The sequence below is a fragment of the Aplidium turbinatum genome, chromosome 7 (assembly GCF_918807975.1).
Source record: "Aplidium turbinatum chromosome 7, kaAplTurb1.1, whole genome shotgun sequence".
NCBI classification, from domain to species: domain Eukaryota; kingdom Metazoa; phylum Chordata; class Ascidiacea; order Aplousobranchia; family Polyclinidae; genus Aplidium; species Aplidium turbinatum.
The window spans coordinates 21,195,673-21,213,567 of record NC_137478.1 but is presented as its reverse complement, the minus strand read 5'-3'; the positions used below and the strand labels follow the sequence as shown (position 1 = coordinate 21,213,567).

The 17,895-nt window shown below is 36.9% G+C and overlaps 1 protein-coding gene across 1 annotated transcript in view; it reads right to left on the bottom strand.

Moving 5' to 3' along the window:
• Positions 1-17,627, bottom strand: part of LOC145774245 (uncharacterized) — a 29,476-nt gene extending 11,849 nt beyond the window's left edge. The window contains exons 1-10 of the mRNA XM_082585434.1: positions 17,431-17,627; positions 17,046-17,166; positions 14,498-14,668; positions 9,735-9,956; positions 8,342-8,466; positions 7,331-7,479; positions 5,019-5,263; positions 4,164-4,290; positions 3,671-3,819; positions 2,193-2,345 (exon numbers count right to left, since the gene is read on the bottom strand). Of these exons, the coding sequence (XP_082441560.1) occupies positions 2,193-2,345; positions 3,671-3,819; positions 4,164-4,290; positions 5,019-5,263; positions 7,331-7,479; positions 8,342-8,466; positions 9,735-9,956; positions 14,498-14,668; positions 17,046-17,166; positions 17,431-17,531 (1,563 nt within the window). The 5' untranslated portion in view covers positions 17,532-17,627. The remainder of the gene's footprint in view (positions 1-2,192; positions 2,346-3,670; positions 3,820-4,163; positions 4,291-5,018; positions 5,264-7,330; positions 7,480-8,341; positions 8,467-9,734; positions 9,957-14,497; positions 14,669-17,045; positions 17,167-17,430) is intronic.
• Positions 17,628-17,895: the final 268 nt, after the last annotated feature.

Here is a 17,895-nt window from a genome sequence, read left to right as displayed (position 1 = left end):
GAGATCAGGTGATCAAGATAATAACTTTTTCTGTATTTTTCACTCTTGGAAGCTGCTATTGCATAATAATAGTCCTTGTTTGTTTTGCAAGAGACGAAAGGGTAATTAACTAATTATTGAAGGTATTACTATTATAATGATGATGATGGCTACGGCTACCCCTCGTCGAGGATATTATAATGTGACCGTTGAGGAAGAGCTATGCTGTTCACCTGCTTTAGATTTTGATTAAGTGTCATTATGGCATTAAGGTCAAGTATTAGTAAGTCGATGCAAAACTTCAAGGAATCGGAGAAAAATGTGCTTCCCCTTAATTCAGATAGAGTCATCACTATTTTTACTTGAGGAAGAAAGTACGGTAGCCGAAACTAATCCCAAAGTTTTTGAAGAAAATACCTCATTTCAAAGATTTGAGAGATGAACTGCTGAAAGATGTAGCTGACATATGGAACAAAGCTGGTCTTCCAGTGCTTAGCAAACAGAGAATTGAAGCCAAGTTAAAAGACGTGATAGAGAAGTAGGCTACAATACAGCAAGAAAGAAAGAAATGAAACGCAGAGGTAATGAGGTTAATCAAGAATGGTTGCAGAACTTGTTCGATATATGTGCATGTAAGTGAAGTGTTCGATCTCCGAAAATCAGGTTGTTTTTCAAAAGAAACTCTCTTGCAGCTGTGAACTCGAAAACCGAGTCCAGAAGAAAGAAATCGCGTTCTTGAAAGATCAGCGAAAAGATCGAAAAATGTTTATCGGTGGCGTAGATGTCAACCATGTAGAAAAGGCTTTGGAACGGGAAAATCATAAAAGGAGGTGGGAAACGAGCAGTGAAGTTGAACAACCGAGCACTTCTGGCATACAATCTGCCAAAGCATCGGCACTACTATGTTCGAAACAGAGAAAAAGAAATGAAGCAGTTAGATGTCTACACAGTAGCGAAAGCGACTCTGATGGGGATATAAATTGGGAAGATGATAGGGAATACGAGCCTCTGAAATCAGCTGTTGGGGGAAAAGTGTAGGCTACAAGAAAGTACATTCTTTTTCAATAAATGATAGAAGTTGTTTACTTGCTGATCGTAGGATGACTTCGGTACGCCAACAGTCAGATCTTATGAGGTCGGTTTTTGGAAAAGATCAAATAGCTGCATCACCTTCGACAGTATACCACCAACGACAAAAAACAAGAGAAAAATCTCTGATGGAAAGTGAGAACCTTCTCAACTCAGCTTCTACCATGCAGTTATGTTATGATGGGCGCGTTGTCGATAAAATAGATCGATACGTTTTCTTACGTCAACTTGTTGATGATAATGGCATGAAGCACGAAAGTGTGCTTGCTGTTAAAAATTTTCCCAAAAGTGTGTCAGTCACTGCAGCACTGACTTTTGACAACATCATCCAGGAGGCTTGCAAAGTTCACCTACCCCAAGTATATTCACTATTCAGTCATGGCTGATACGACTGCTCTCAATACAGGAAAAAAGTCCGGAGTCAATACTCGACTGGTCAATTATTTTAATGATGAAGTTGGTCATGATATTCATACCCTTAAATTAAATACATGTTCCACATAAACGAAATATATCTTTTCCATGTCATTTCTTTTGTGGACGGCGCCAAGAAGAGTCCCGGAGCAATGCAAGATGGGGCTTTGCTTAACCAGATAGCAAGACTAGACAAGCCCAGTGCTGAAACCTTAACACCAACTATTATTACGCAATAACAGCTTTCAAGAGTGAAAAAATACAGAAAAACTTTTTATCTTGATCACCTGATCTCTGTTCATCAGGAGAAAATACACCAAAAATCAGATTTTTTGAAATAACTTTTTTTCTGAAGCAGATAGATCTTAATATTCTCTACATCAGGTATAGGAAACCGACCCTTCTGCGCATTTTAATACTAATTTTGTCGATCTATGATGAGTGGTTCCGGAGATACGGCCAAATTTCGAGATTTTGAGGCCCAAAAATTTTAAACCTCGTGGACCACCTCAATATGACGTCATAATTGAAAAAATTTGGGGTGTAAACTTTTTTCCCCAAATACCACCAGATGGGACCCCAGGCATTTTGAATTTCAAAAATGGTGAAAAAATGAAACACCCTAATAAGCACACTGAACCTCCGCCATCTTTTCGCAGCCTCATCAAAATGTTTAATAAACAACCAAACTCAAAGGGATATTATCTTACATAGAACATGTCGTCGTCAATGGCTGTCAGCTCGTTGTCGTCCAAAACCAGAATGTTTAGCTTGGTCAGGCGACGGAAGAGTTTACGATGCAAAACTGTCAACTTGTTGTTTCTCAGCGTCAAGGTTTGCAAACGATCAAGATTGTCGAAAGCCTAAACAATAAGGGGGGTCATTACCTTGATTTTGATACGATACATTACCAATGTAAAAAGGATAATCTTTTCTAGCTTGGTTTACAGAAAGCTATAATACTTACTGCTTGCTTTTGACAATGCTAATTGGCCGTAAATTATGGAAGCAGTGAATGCAAGAATTTATCTCCAGTTTTAATGTAAGTTCATCATTTTTGAAAACTCTGATTCATAAAAGATGCCGATGGCGTCTGGTTGACAAAATGTTAGATATATAAAAGAATATCACTTACTGCAATATATTGCGGTGGTAAAGCCCACACAACAAAACAACAGCTAAAGTTTGTATTGAACAAAAACATAACATGGAAATTACACAAAAGAAAACGTGTAAGAAACATCTGAAAAAAAAGGGTTCTTGTACTAATGGCATCACTGGCGAAATTCAATCCGATTTCTGAAAGATTAAACCTATCATCAAAGTGTTTTGTTAAGCCTAGTTTTCTTTTGAAAACAAAGTCTAAATATTTCAAAACAACAACTTTCAGACACGAGCGATCGGTAATCTACTGTTTCTACCAGCGTCGACCTATGGTGAGAATGGTGCACGGTCGATTGGTCGACAGACATTTGGTCGACAGGACAATTGGTCGACAAGACAGTTGGTCGACAGGACGTTAGGTCGACAGAACGTTAGGTCGACAGAACGATTCATTTTAGGGTTAGGGTTAGGGTTAGAGTTAGAGTTAGGTTAACTAACCCTAGTTAACTAACCCTAACCCTAAAATGAATCTTTCTGTCGACCTAACGTCCTGTCGACCAACTGTCTTGTCGACCAATTGTCTGTCGACCAATTGTCTGTCGACCAATTGTCCTGTCGACCAACTGACCGGGTACCGGTGAGAATAAGATAACTTGTCTAAACTGAGAAGTAGAGATTTATTAATTCTCGCAAGTTTCACATGTATTGAAGTCAGTGCTTCCTAACCTTGGATACATGGACGCTTGAAATTCCTGAAAACTTTTATGGGGCTGATAAATGCATTGATTTCAGAAAAAGAGTGCAAAACCAGAAATTACGAAAAATTCAAGAAGAAAAAGTTGCAAATCTTATTTGGGGCCACTCGTAAAAGCTTAGGTCTCTGGACCTTTGCAAACTCCTCAAAAGGAGCCCTCCTAAACAAATTTTGGAAACTATTGTATTCAGGCCAAAAAATTACCTGGGCAAGTGACACTTGAACAATCCGGAAAAGTGGCCCAATGTTAGACATGCGAAAACACTTTGCCCACACCAAACAAAAGCTGTGAATTGCACAAATAGATGTAAATTGTATATAAAAACATACATGCTTAGCTATGGTGGTGATACTGTTGTCATCCAAACGCAGTTCCGTTAATAAAGTGAATTTCGTCTTGGAAGGAGGCACTGTGGTGATCGCGTTTAAAGCATAACTGACGGAAACTGTATTGTTGGGAAGCAGGGAGTAGTCGAGCACTGCAAAGACAAAACCAAATCAAACCCTTGTTGGAATTTCTTAGCAACTTGTTCAAGACCTTACATTTATGAAAATGAACAATTAATCATGTTTCCCTTCGGGCAAGTAATTCTATTTTCGGTTACAAGGTCGAGTTGCATAAATAGTCGATTAAAGTTTAAAAGATCGTCAGCTTGCCACTGACAGAAGGGGTGTACCGGTGTAGCTGTGTCTTGACTGCAACACGTATCAGGGTGCTTGAACATAAACGCAGAAGGTAACTTTTTACCTTCGAGACAACTGTTTATTTCAAACCTTTACTGTCCATCTACGAATAAGCTGTGACTCGATCAAAGAGACTCACCTGTTATCTTGTCGCTGAGTGTGTCGGGTGAGCAGTCAACATGCTGGGAGAGACATTTACACTTTTCTGGGCAATGCTTGTCCACAGCTATCTTGGTATTCTCGCGGTTCGTTGCATTCCTTTCAATCTAGAAGGTGTTACAATCGCATTGATTGGCATTGTGAAGCAAGGAGATATGTGAAAGATTAGCTTTCGTAACTAGAGTTAACAAACAACGTTTCAACTGAGCAAAAGATCTTGTGCAATATGAACTGTGTATTGTAGTTTATCTTACGACTGTTTGCAGATATGAAACCCTACAATTAAGTTGTAGCTAGCTGTGATAGCTCGTTACATCTTCAGTTCAATAAATTGCCTTGTCAAGTGCACAACAGTAGACTACACTGAAAACAAGTGATTGATTAGCAAATACCAACTCAAGTAAAATACACTTCACATAAAATCGTAATAGTTGGACAACCAAACGGTGCTACGACAAAGTGAACTAACTCCAAATCGGTTCATTGACAAATCGAGAATGCCAAACTGGCAGGTCCGATAGGTGCTTTGTTGAAAGCGGCACGTGGTGGATCAAACAAAAAGTTGGATGAGAGTTATCTTCATCAAATCCTCATTCATTTGTCGACATCATCTCAAATTATCAGGATTGTCCAGCTTTTCTGCAGTGACGCTTCTTCCACTTTACTCGGTTATTTGCATGGTAACAGTTAAACTTTTGATGTGTATGGTATGGCATATCGTTTAAATTTTATTGCACCAATGCGCTTTACAAACAAAGGTCAATCCAGAGTTTTCGTCGCATGGGTGTCAAGTGAAAAAAATAGAATTGTGCAAAACTACTAGTACTCTACTCACTGCTTCAACATAGTTGTTTTGGTTATTTTTGCCCTTGGCCTTTATTGTCAGTGTGGTGGACGCTTGGACAGATGATTTATGATTGCTGGCAACACATTTATAAATTCCAGCATCGTCTATCTTCACTTTGTGAATGATCATTGTCCCGTTTTGAAAGACTTCGATGCCTTCGAACCTGTCCGCGGTCTGCAGGCTGTAGTGGTCGTGGTTGGGGGCAATCCACATCACAGATGCAACCGGAAAAGCTGGAAACCAAAGCAAAATTTTTTATCAAAAAAAAAAACTGTTTTAAGCATTAGAATCTCAAACGGTTGTTCGAGGCATGTACTCTTTTGTTTAACGACATAGATCGTGTTGTTGTGGAACATGTTGTGAGTGGGATAAGTTGTGGAATTTAAACTCTTACACTTTTGCAATAAATGACAATGCAAAGTAACAATCACCAGATTGTGCATAATCCACAATTGCGCATCAACTGAGTATCAGTCACTACTGCAAAATAATCTTAGTATTCATCGCAGAGAAAGTTTGAAATTAACCTTTGATTTCTTTATGAAATCACACAAAGTTCTTGGGTATGGAATTATGCATGCTTTATCTTGCTGCAGTGAAACATTTAAGAAAAAACAATTGTTGCTATTTTAAAGTATTGAGATGCTAGGAATGTTTGTGTTTTTCAAATTGTTTTTTTTTTTTACGCTAGCATTGGAGCTCTGCGTATTTATATAGGTTTACTTTATCAGTTAGCTGGTCATGTTAAGAAGTTAAACATTAGGCTTAAGCGTTATCAAGATTTCTGACGTAGGGTTAGGTTAAGCTACATACGTTCGACTGTTCAATGTATTTGTAAATATGTGTAATAGATTACTACAATGCTGTTGGGCTGGGTACAAGACAATCTGACGCGGCCGATCTGAAGCGAAACACATGACTGCAGGCAAATCTGTGGGAGAGACATCTGACAACAAGGTACACCTCACAGCAACACTATCTGATGCAACTTCTACTTTATCCATTGAGCATACATTTCCTTGTGTAGGCACTTTTGTTTACCGTGACAGTGTTTAATTTCCATCTAAATATTTTACAAGGCACCTGCTGTGACGCGCTAAAGTTATCTATCATATATTTGAAACAACACAAGCTACGAACATACAAAAATGCCGACATCAACACATTCTATTCTGTTTGTTAGTAGCTTGTCTTTTATGTCTTTTATAAAAAGTTGGATAGGTTTTGCATGAAAACGCACAAGTTTCTATTTAAAAAATTGTAATGGGAATTCAACACTTGTCAACAAAACTATCAGCACGATGCAAGATAGCATGGTCTCAAATGGTCTTGAGATTACTAGTTACTAGTGAGATGTTTCTACAACAAGTCGGCTGCGGTCAATTGTCTCGTGTCAAGTCGGTCGCGACAGAATGTCCTGATCCCATTCTGCCTTGCCTGTTTGTACAAGAATCGTTTCCCAAGGAAAACTTTATGATTGCAGACGTCAAAGTGTGGCATATAGTTTTTGAAAAACAATATGATGATGTTCGCCCTTCGTTTCCGAAGAGGGCCATTGGCCAACGAGACTGAATCAAGCTTTAGTAGACCTATGTGGTTGGCATGGATAGGTGTGAAAATGACTGATGAGGTCTATAGCGTAACGTACGCTGTTTCTCGGTTGATTAAGGAAATAAGACTGCGCCATGTTGGTCGATCTGAGGCTAAGTCTTCCCAAGAATCAATGCCAATAGAAAAAATTGTAATGGAGACTTTTAAAGTGTCTTTAAACTGTTTTTTTTTTACTACCCACTTGGTGTCTGCCGTTGTAAGTTCTCCATACCGGCATATCAGTTATTTTGGAATAAGGTGGTTTGGCATCCGGTAGACTTGACTTGCCTATTTAATTTGTGCCTTCTTTATGATGGTGAGACTGAGAGTGCTGGGCATGTTTGCCCTGTTGAGAACTTCAGTGTCAGCTGTCAGGCTAAACAATATTTAGTCTGACTCTATCACACAGTGACCAAGACAACATATTGGTGTGAAATCTTAGTCTTGTAGTCTAATATTTCGAAAAAATTAGTAAATGATAGTGTTGCAAAAATGCTTGATTTAAAACAAAACTTAAAAATGAGCACTAATATTCGTATACTATACCGTAGAAAGATTTAATCTTACAAAAGTTCAGGTTCAGTGGTTCACTTTTACAAGTTTTGGGGTTTGTAAACTTAACAATATATTGAAAGGAGAGTTGCAACAACCAAAAGGTTGGGAATCACTCCATTGAATAAAATAACTTTCCATTGCTATTTGAAACATACAGTCATTTTTGAGAACACAGTCCAGCTCTATGCTTTGGCCGACGTAAAGAGTTGTAGATTGAGATATTCCGGTGATATGGGGCGGTGAGCATTCCAGATTCTTTTCAGCAGTTATACTTTTTACTTCTTTTCCTTTCATTGCGGGGGGTCTAATTGCAAAAAAAAATTAATTAAAGATTAAAATAAAATAAAGGCTCACACCAGTCTGGAGAGTGGAGACGTTGACACTGCACTGCACTAAACAACATAAAAATGCGTGGTGTCAGTTTTATCGTAATGGCCCGTTTCGGAGAATCCAATTCGGAGATAGCCTTTTTCAGAGACGAACTTTTCGGTGATTTTCTGAAAACCCAGCGACAGCTTCTGTTTATTTAGAGCAGTGCTTTTCAACCTTTATAACAGTGGTTCTCAATCTATTTAATATCATTACCCCTGAAAAGAACATGATGGATTTCAATTATCCCCTTTTCAAAAAACAACAAATCACAGCTTGCAATCAATTGGAGGCATTTTTATAGAAAAAATTATCGTCCTTATTTCTAAGAAATGTTTTTGTTTTTGACTTGAGTCTTTATTTTGTCTTATTACTAAACTTGTAGGAACCGACTTATTGAAATAAGAGTCAAATCCCTGCCATAGCCCAAGACTTAAGTAAAGGTAAACCTAGACTTGAGCTGTCGTGAGGTGCACAAAGCATTTTCTACAAACAAGGAGTTGCTAAAACAGATTATTTCTGCCTACACTACATGTTATGACATAGACATACGCGATCGACTGGATTGGCAAGAAAAGGGGAGAGCTTTCGCTCAGCTGTTGGCTACCACAGGCTGAAAATTATGATGATGACATAATACGTTACACACTACAGATTAATGGACAATTCATTAGTTGTATTTCGTGTAGCATCGTAAACCAAGGGCAGTTGCATGGAAACCAGTGAGAATTCCAGCAGTAGGGCTGCACAATAAAATACCAGTGACATAGAATATAACTTAAGCAAAAACTACTTACTGCATGCAGACTAATTTACTACTCAGAGCTTTAAAAAACCATTTCGCCTTTTTGCTGCTAAGCCATTTCGTTTGGTTGCCCATAGTGCAGTCGCATGACCAACGGTTTCCAGATAAATCCATCTCCTTCAAAACAATCAAATAAATGACGCCTTTATTGCGGCATGGTATATATAACATGAACACAAGCACAAAATTAAGATCAGTCGGATTAAGTGGTGAAGTTTGTGGCTAAAGGCGCTTCATATTCAGTTTTTGGATGTCGCAATCAGCATTTGAAGTGACTATCTGGGAGACGATATCACACACCTCAACAATGTGTTTGACGAGTTGCTGAGAGACGGCTTGCCAAATTGAATATTTGTCATAGAAAATTTTAAACATGCCTTTAAATACCATAGTCTATAACAGGGTTTCCCAAACTGTGGTCTGCGGACCATTGGTGGTCCGCGACGACTGCACAGGTGGTCCTTGGCGATATGACAAGAAATTAAAAAGTCACACATATACGTTGTACAGTAGCCTACGTACCCTGTCAAGTATCCTGTTCTGTGTGACTACATTACCAACAAACCCTTAATTAAAACAGAGTCGATTTTCTCTGACGTTACACAACATTGAGAATTGCTTTCTGCACATTTCAAGAAGTATATACTTTTTAAAAGAGGCATATGAGAATTTTGACTGGATTTTAAACCCTTTTGTTGTCACACGACTGATCTGTCAGGAGCTGTCTGAACAGCTATTGCATCTTTCTGGTTGAGTGTTGTGGAAGAATACCCATTGCTATCGCAAAAGGCAACTAAATTTTATTGCCTTTTTGCCACAACCTGCAGGGGTGAGACAGCATTTTCAGCTCTTACCAACATGTACACAAAATACCTGTACAGGTCCACACATCCCGTGGACACTGCATAGTAGGGCAGGGCCCCTTCCTAGTTCAAATGGGTCTTGTTATATCTTAACCGTCATCGACAGATTTACTCGCTAGCCAGAAGCCATTTCCCTTGCAGATGTCAATGCGAAGAGCTGCGCAGACGCATTCATACTGCATTGGGTCTCTAGATTCGTAGCCCCCGGAGTAATATCATCGGATCGTGGCAGGCAATTCACCTCTGTCGTATGGCACAAGATAGCCACATTCATTCACAAGATGGCCACAAATAACTCCGAGAATTGATGGCTTATGCAATCAAAAGCAATCCCATCCGTCCCATTGATGTCAGTTAAAATTCGGTTTTATTCAAATTTACCTTTGTATTGGGAGTCCGTAAATAAACAGATTCGCAAATAGTGATCCGAGGCCCAAAAAAGTTTGGGAAACCCTGGTCAATAACATAAACAGTTTTTTAGGCAACAATACAACTTGCGAAAAAGGAATGGAAATCACTTACCGTAAACATGTTGGCACTTAAACCTTTAAACCATTTGCTATCAAATGTATGAAGGTGATTTCTGCTTAGATTTAACTTTGTCAGTTTCTTCATTTGTGCAAAAGCGTGCGGGTGGATGAATGTTATCTTGTTGTTGCTCATGTCCAGTTCGGTCAGCTGCTCCAAGTCGTAGAAAAGAAAATGCTGAATGAATTCAATCTCATTTCCATCTAGCCTTAAAACCTGTCAAATCAGAAGAACGTGGTCACGTTTGAAGCTGGAAGATGATTTGGCTATTGTTTTGTATTTTCCACCCCAAACTGCACATGGTCCCGGAAGATTAAATATTTCTCAGAGTATGACACACTGACACAGGTAAACTGATACAGATATAAATCTTATTGAGATGTTGGGATCAGTTACCACTATCACCGAATCCCAAGCTATTATCATATTTCCTCATACCTACACTTTTATATATACTATTCAGCTCATTCTTTCTTAGAATATTGTTTAAACGAAGCTCGGTGCCCCCGACTTTCACTTTTAGATCCGCTACTGAGTGATGGTCAAATCTGTCTTTTAAAATTGAAGCATCAGAAATAATTATTAAAGGACATGTTCAGTGAAATGAAACGTGTGCGATACCGGAAAAGCACGAAAGCAAATTAAGTTTGTAATTTGTTTGTGCTGTTTAATAGTTTGAGCTTACTTCTAACAAATCACTAAGTTCGTAATTCACTTGCATTTTTCCAAACGTAGCCTTAAATATTAATGCTCACTGAAAAAAATTATTGCACACTGGAAATTTTTCTTATGGGAAGCACTGTTCCAAATGCCATAATAAAATTCAAGATGGTTCACAAAATATTTAAAAGTCAATAAAACATCAGCGCTGCAGCTCATTGAATTGAAGAGTCTAAAGTTGTGCTAAAAGTATTCATTAAATTAACTTAACTTAACACTAACTTAAAAAAAAACTAAACAGCTTTGGCAACAAATAGCTTTGCTCTGAAGAATTTCACTGTGTTACTGCATGTGCAAACTTTAGTTAAATGCCAGTTTGTAACCAATAAACCAGTGGTTCCCAACGGGGTGCTGGGGTACCATTCACAATACTTTGGGATGCCTGAGCTATTTCTTATGGGGTCATTCCATGCCAAACGTCCTGAAAATCATAAAGATCCCAGTTTGACCCTCTTCGATTTTGCTCAAACTTGGTCAAAATGTTATTTGGCATGATTTAGCCATACATTACAAATTTTAGCTCAATATCTATTGTAGTTTTGGAAATATGATGCTTTAAAGTTTTAGGTACCCCCTAAACTTTTCCGCATTCGATTTTTTGGACCATTTTCAATTAACCATATTATTTGCTCCGAAGGTTATATAAAGTTTATTTTTGGTAAAATGATTCACTTTTAGCTACATTACATGATTGCTTTGTCAAAATGCAATTAATGTGCAGCATAGTTGAGTAATCAAGCCTCAAAGTAGCTCTTTTCTTCATTAAAAACAAATTTTGTGCCATATTTGGAAGTCTGTAACTTTTTTATGAAAAGTAGGATGGTTATTATATTTATAATGTATGCTCTTTCCCTACCAGGCACTTCACCAAGTTTGATAAGTAACATTATATTTATTAGAAAGTTACAATGTATCAAAATATGCACCCCAAGCAAAAAAGTCAAAATAACACCATCTTGTGGTATAAAAATACCCCCGTAACAAAGTGTTTACAAAATAATCTTTTTAACCATTTGAAGAACATTACCTAAGGAACTTGTGTACAAAGTTTTGACTTTGTCACTCAACTATTAAGAGGTAAGTTGGAGGCCAATTTTTAACTCCTCATAATAAAAAATTGGCTTGTTTGCAGAGGAGTCATTCCATGCCTAATTTAGGGAAAAAAATATTAGTACACCCATGGTTCCAGAATTTTATGATATATTGTGTTCAGATAGAGCTCATTGAGACAACTCTTTTAAAAAAAAAATTAGCATTCTATGGCCTTCAGTTCTCGAGATATTGAGGATTGCAATTTGGCCACACGAGGGGCAAATCCTGGTTACGCATGAGTGATTTTTAAGTATATTTCTTATATAGATGGTAGAGGAGTGGGGAAAATTGCTATTTGGGGGTTTTCAAAGGCACTGAATTTAATAAAAACAGTTCCAAATGGCTCAGAGCAATAGTTTTGTCTCTACAGTTATTTTTTGCTCTTTCACTTCAACCGCTTAAATGGTTCAGTGACAAAGTCAAAACTTTGTACACAAGTTCCTTAGGTAATGTTTTTCTATTGGTTAAAAAAATTATTTTGTAAACACTTTATTACGGGAGTATTTTTATGCCACAAAATGGTGTTATTTGGGCTTTTTTGCTTGGGGTGCATATTTTGATGCATTGTATAACTTTCTAATAAATATAATGTTACTCAACAAACTTTGGTGAAGTGCCTGGTAGGGAAAGAGCATACATGATAAATATAATAACCATCCTACTTTTCATAAAAAAGTTACAGACTTCCAAATATGGCACAAAATTTGTTTTTGGTGAAGAAAAGAGCTACTTTGAGGCTTGATTACTCCATTATGCTGCAAATTAATTGCATTTTTACAATGCAATGATGTAATATAGCTAAAAGTGAATCATTTTACCAGAAATAAACTTTATATAACCTTTGGAGAAAAAGATATGGTTAATTGAAAATGGTCCAAAAAAACGAATGCGGAAAAGTTTAGGGGGTACCTAAAACTTTAAGCATCATATTTCCAAAACTATAATAGATACTGAGCTAAAATTTGTAATGCGTGGCTAAATCATGCCAAATAACATTTTGACCAAAATCGAAGAGGGTCAAACTGATAGGTCTAGGGCGCTTGGCATGGAATGACCCTATGTTCATTTTTTATCTGTTTTCAAATGGTTAGCTAGGATCATTATTCATTGTTGTTGATAAAATCTTTGTGAACGATTGTTTTTGTTACATCATTAAGGGCAATTTTTGTCATACTTCAGGCTATATCCGTGGTTCTCAAACTGGAGTCCCCGCGGTCCTTTTGGGGTCGTGAGACAATTTTCTAGGACCGCAAAGCACCTTCCAAAAAAATTAACACGATCGTGAAGAAAAAAAGTTTGTGGAAAGTAAAAGTTTTCAGGCAACTTATTTTCCAAACCAAAGTTATAAGATACATTTTATAGTAAGCTCCCTTGGCACCCCTCCACACAGTTTTTTAAACCTGGCCTTTCGTTTTATTGTGATAGCCTTTGTTTCGTTTCTACCGCTTTTGTGACATCAAAGAGTACATGGTGGTGACACACTCTTACAGTTACAACACTTGTGTTGACCAGATCAAGAACAGAATTACGAAATATATTATACTTGACTAAAAAGGAGTTAGGCGAAGTTGATTAAGGCTGATTATTTTTACTGATTTAAGTTTTGAATAGAATGCCTTTCCGAACTTTTAGCTTTTTAGCCTTAGTCAAATTAGCCAAAAAATAATAACTTTTTAACTTTACTAATTGAATTTTTAACTTAAATTTGAGTACAGATTATATCAAAACAAAGATGCAGATTTTTTCAAACGGCAAGCTAATAGTTTAATTAGGTCAAAATTTGATAGCACTAGTGATCAATGGAAGGAAAATACTGCAGGGTTAAGGGCCTCCTACGAAGTTGCAAGAAAAATAGCTATCGCTAAGAAGCCTCACAGTCACACCATCGGAGAACAACACTGATCTTGCCTTGTTGCCAAGTTATTGTATCAAACGTTTTGGAAGATTCTGAAGCTCAAAAGCTGAAGCAAGTGTCTCTGTCAAACGACACTGTGATTAGGAGAATATCTGAGCTATCGGAAAACATTTTGTAGCAGGTGGTGTCAAAGATACAGAAGTCAATGTCACATTGATACCTACGTCAAAACATGTTGGATGTAATGCATAATATCAAGATCATATTGAACCAAACGGAACCTAACATAAAACTGATAACACCCAAGCAGGTGCACCCATTTTATTGATGTGTGCATTTTTAATTGCATGTAACAAAGAAATTATTATTTATTATACCGTTTTTGCGCTAATTTGCCTTAAGTTTTTGGTGGACCGTGAGTCGTTGAAAAAATCGCAAGGGGACCGTTCAACAAATTTTTTGAAAAAGTTTGAGAACCACTGGGCTATATGATGTTTTGTGGTCACAAATTTTTAGTGTGGCAATCTACATAGTTGTGACTTAGTGATGTCAACGTCTGTACGAATTGTAGTGAATGTTGTGCATGGAAAAGTTTTTGCCCTTATTGTCTGCATAGGAAAGAGCAGTAACTGCACTATATCAATTAAGTTTTACACTGACTTTGAAAAGAGTAAATTTTTTTTCAATAAGATATTGTTTCAAAGTGACATTCAATATTCAAGTAAAATTGAAGTTTTCAATTATTATTATGTTGATTTCTAAAGATGTTATTAATTAATTGCCTTTCCAAGGCATGTAAGCAACTGAACTGTCCTACCTTTCTTCACACTGAATTAGAGCCGGAATTCAAGCCGAGAAGCTATGAATAGCATTTTTTTAAGTCTATGGTATATATATAAACGGTTTGTTCTTGGTATAAAAGATTTGTTCCAACAAACTGCTGCATTCGAGGTGTAAGATCATTTATCTAATTCAAGGTGCCACAATTTTTTTTTCTGAAGGGTGTTGCAAGCCTAAAAAAGATAGGAAAAATGGAAACCATTGCAATAACCAATCTACCAAACCAACATATACTTCCAACAGCAAGTACCTCCAGTTTTAAGGGATTCCACTCAAATACATCATCAGTGATTCTCGTAAGAAGGTTGTTGCTGAGAACCAATGTCTTTAATTCATCCAAGTTATCGAAAGTGTCATATCGCAGGTTTTTCAATTTATTGTTTGCCAAGCTTAGATATATCAGTGAAGGAGCTTCCACAACCTACAATGTAATAAACAAAATATTTTCTTTTACAACAAGCAATTAATTATATCAAAATATCAAGACAAAATGTTTGCTAACAATCATTTGCAGCTTAACTAGATCAACCAGTTATCATAAAGCAAATGGAAGCAGAGGCCTATCTTGGCTACCATGCTATTAACAACCTACATGCCTGGGATGTTACAAGCAATGATTTCTTTCATAGCCTTTCAGTGTAGTTCAAGTGAACACCTTTACTCTGAAGTGGTGATAGAGCATGGTTGCCAAGCTTAGGTGCACAATGCACAACAACATTCCATTTGCCTGCACTTCCTATTGAATTAGGTAAGACGTATTAATTGTTTTTGAGTGACACTTCCAATTAACTCCATTATTATTAAATAAGTATTTTCATTATTTGTATAAACTTTGCCTCATCATATCGTCTTTCACTTTTTTGTCTCACGGTTTTTAGGTTTTTTTTTCTTTGATTACCAATCCCAACTTTTTTTTATACTTTGCTTACAACACATTCCATATGGTATCCTTTTGTTCACAGTGCCCCATTCATCTTGGATGATACCTTCTGACATATTCGTCAATACTCTCAACGCCAGTCCACTTTCCCAACATATCATTGGTGATTTTATCATGAAGGTTTTGCCACACAAACATCACCTTAATCATTCTCATTTCCAATATCAGCATTTGCCTAATATCCTCCCAGCAAGATAGCCCAGCATTCAACCCCATAACACATCACACTTCTCATACACACCACCTAATGCCTTCTTTTGCAACCTCCAGAAAACAATCTATTGCAAAGCACACCTAATAATTCTCTAAACTCTTTCCATCAAGCTTGAATCCTTCTGAACTCTTTAACGTGTCTTGTCCAGGTGTTGCATAGTTTTGGTCAGGTCCATATCATATGAATTTTATTTTAACAATTAACATTCCTACATTAGTACTTCAATAAGAGCTCGACCAATATCACTTTTTTAGGCCGATACCGATATTTATGAAATTTTTAGGCCGATACTGATATATATCAACTGATATATACTGTATCAATTACGAAAAAATTTGTTACCAACAAAGTTATTAAACAACAAACCAGTCCAAGAAAGTTTATGCATTGGTCAATGTTTAGTGTTTATGCATCGTGTGGTTTCTTGCGTCACAATGCTCTCGGAATGGCCCATTTCGGTGAGTCTGATTCGGTGAGTCCGATCCCTATTCGGTGATTTTTTCAATTATTTTTTTTTAAATTATTGGGTACCGTAGCCTAATTATCATTGCCGTTTTACGGGTTACGGGTTAGCAACTCACCGAATCGGACTCACTGAATAGTAGCAGACCCCAATGCTCTGGGCAGTGGGCACGAGTCGGAAAACTTTTACCCTGCCGCAACTATTTTCTGCAGTGCAAAGTTTCACTACGCTTTTTTCTTTAGGTTGATTTTTGCATGTCCTGTGAGCGAAAGTGAATTTTCCCGGGGCCTTTTATTTCTTACTGTAATACCAAAACTTAACAAATTTTGCTGCACCTTGCTGTAATAGCCTACTCGTATAATCTAATTTTGTAACCAACCTTGCCTTATCAATATCACTCGGAGATCAAAGCCAGACATTGTGACGTAAGACTTGAACTAAGTTGCGCGTGATTAGTGTATAAGTACTTAGTACCCGTACTCCTATCAATTCTTAGCAAAAAATTCACCTTTGTTACACTGATTCAATGTCATCAATCGTTGAAGCAACGTAAAACTCGAAAGTTTTCATGCTTGAAAGGCGCTTAGGAATACAGTATATTAACATTGTCTAGATGCGCGCACTAGAATGAGCGGAAAATTATATTCTCGCAACAATTGTTCATGCTTCACAAGTACGTTTGAGCAACTTGTGTTTTTTTTAAAGGCATGTATGGCTGGTTTTGAGTATGCTTTTCTGGCCGATGTTTATCGGCGAAAAATAACCGATACAATATATTGGCTACACATGATATCGCCGATAAATATCGGCTGACCGATATATCGGTCAAGCTCTAACTTCAATCCATTCTTCAGTCTTCCAATGACACCCAAACACTTTTTATGTGCTCAATACTTTCACTTTGTACATTGATTGAAGTGGAGTTTCTCCATCACTCTTCTGCATATTACACAGATGGGTCGTAATACACATATCACCAACGACTTTATTCATTGGCTTTGTTCCTGTTTTCATTGCTTTCGTTTTGTTAATGTTTCCCTTAATCTTCTAGTTTTCAATGCGTTCTTACAACTATAATATATTTCGTTTCCACCTCATTCCAACCAATGTCATTTATATTGTGATAAAAGTATAAGTCCACTCTACATACACAAAGGCTTTTAAAAGAAATGTCAACCTACCACTGTTTTGGAAATTAAGTTGTTACTGAGATCTAAAGTTCGTATCGACTCTTCAGTTTTTTCTACCATACTGCTGAGCTGTTGACCAGAGCAGTCAATCATTTCTGAAGAACAAGTGCATCTGAAAAATATTACATTATGACACCAAAAAACCTAAAATCATGTGCAAATTGTTAACTGTAACCAATGTTGACGTTGCTAATGCAGTTAAAACACATCATTGGATTTTGAACGCAATACCTTTTCTATGTTTTGACCAAGCTATGTAATTAAATGTGATCACATCATACCCACTTTTACTAAACTTTAGTTTAAAGGTTTATATGCAGAAATATTTCTACTTGTGTGTACATATATCTTAGAAATCAGTAAGTTAAATAATTACCTTGAGTTTACAAAGCTTGGACAACTAGAACTGTCTTCACTCGAATAGACAACGACAGTAGTTTGACACAATAGAAAAACATACACAAAAAATGCCAGCATGGTCAGTTTTTAACTAATGTCATCAGTATATTACACTTATTTTTTAAAACAACTTTTTGGTAATAACATAAAACTACTTCAAGCAGCCATTTGTAGTAAAACACTCAACCTAAATAAAAAACTCTCCAAGTTATTTAATGGTTGAAAAAAAGAAAAAAATATTTCATATGTTTTGTTTTCAGAAAGGGTGGAATACTGTAAAAGCTTTTTTAAAACATATATAATATAATAGACAAATTTTTCACTTCAAATCCGATCTGGTCATTACAGCAAAGGCAGAAATTCAGTCTTGGCAAATTACTGGTGCAGTACTTTCAGTAATGGTACTCAGGATGTGCATCAAATTATATGGCAGTAAGCTAAA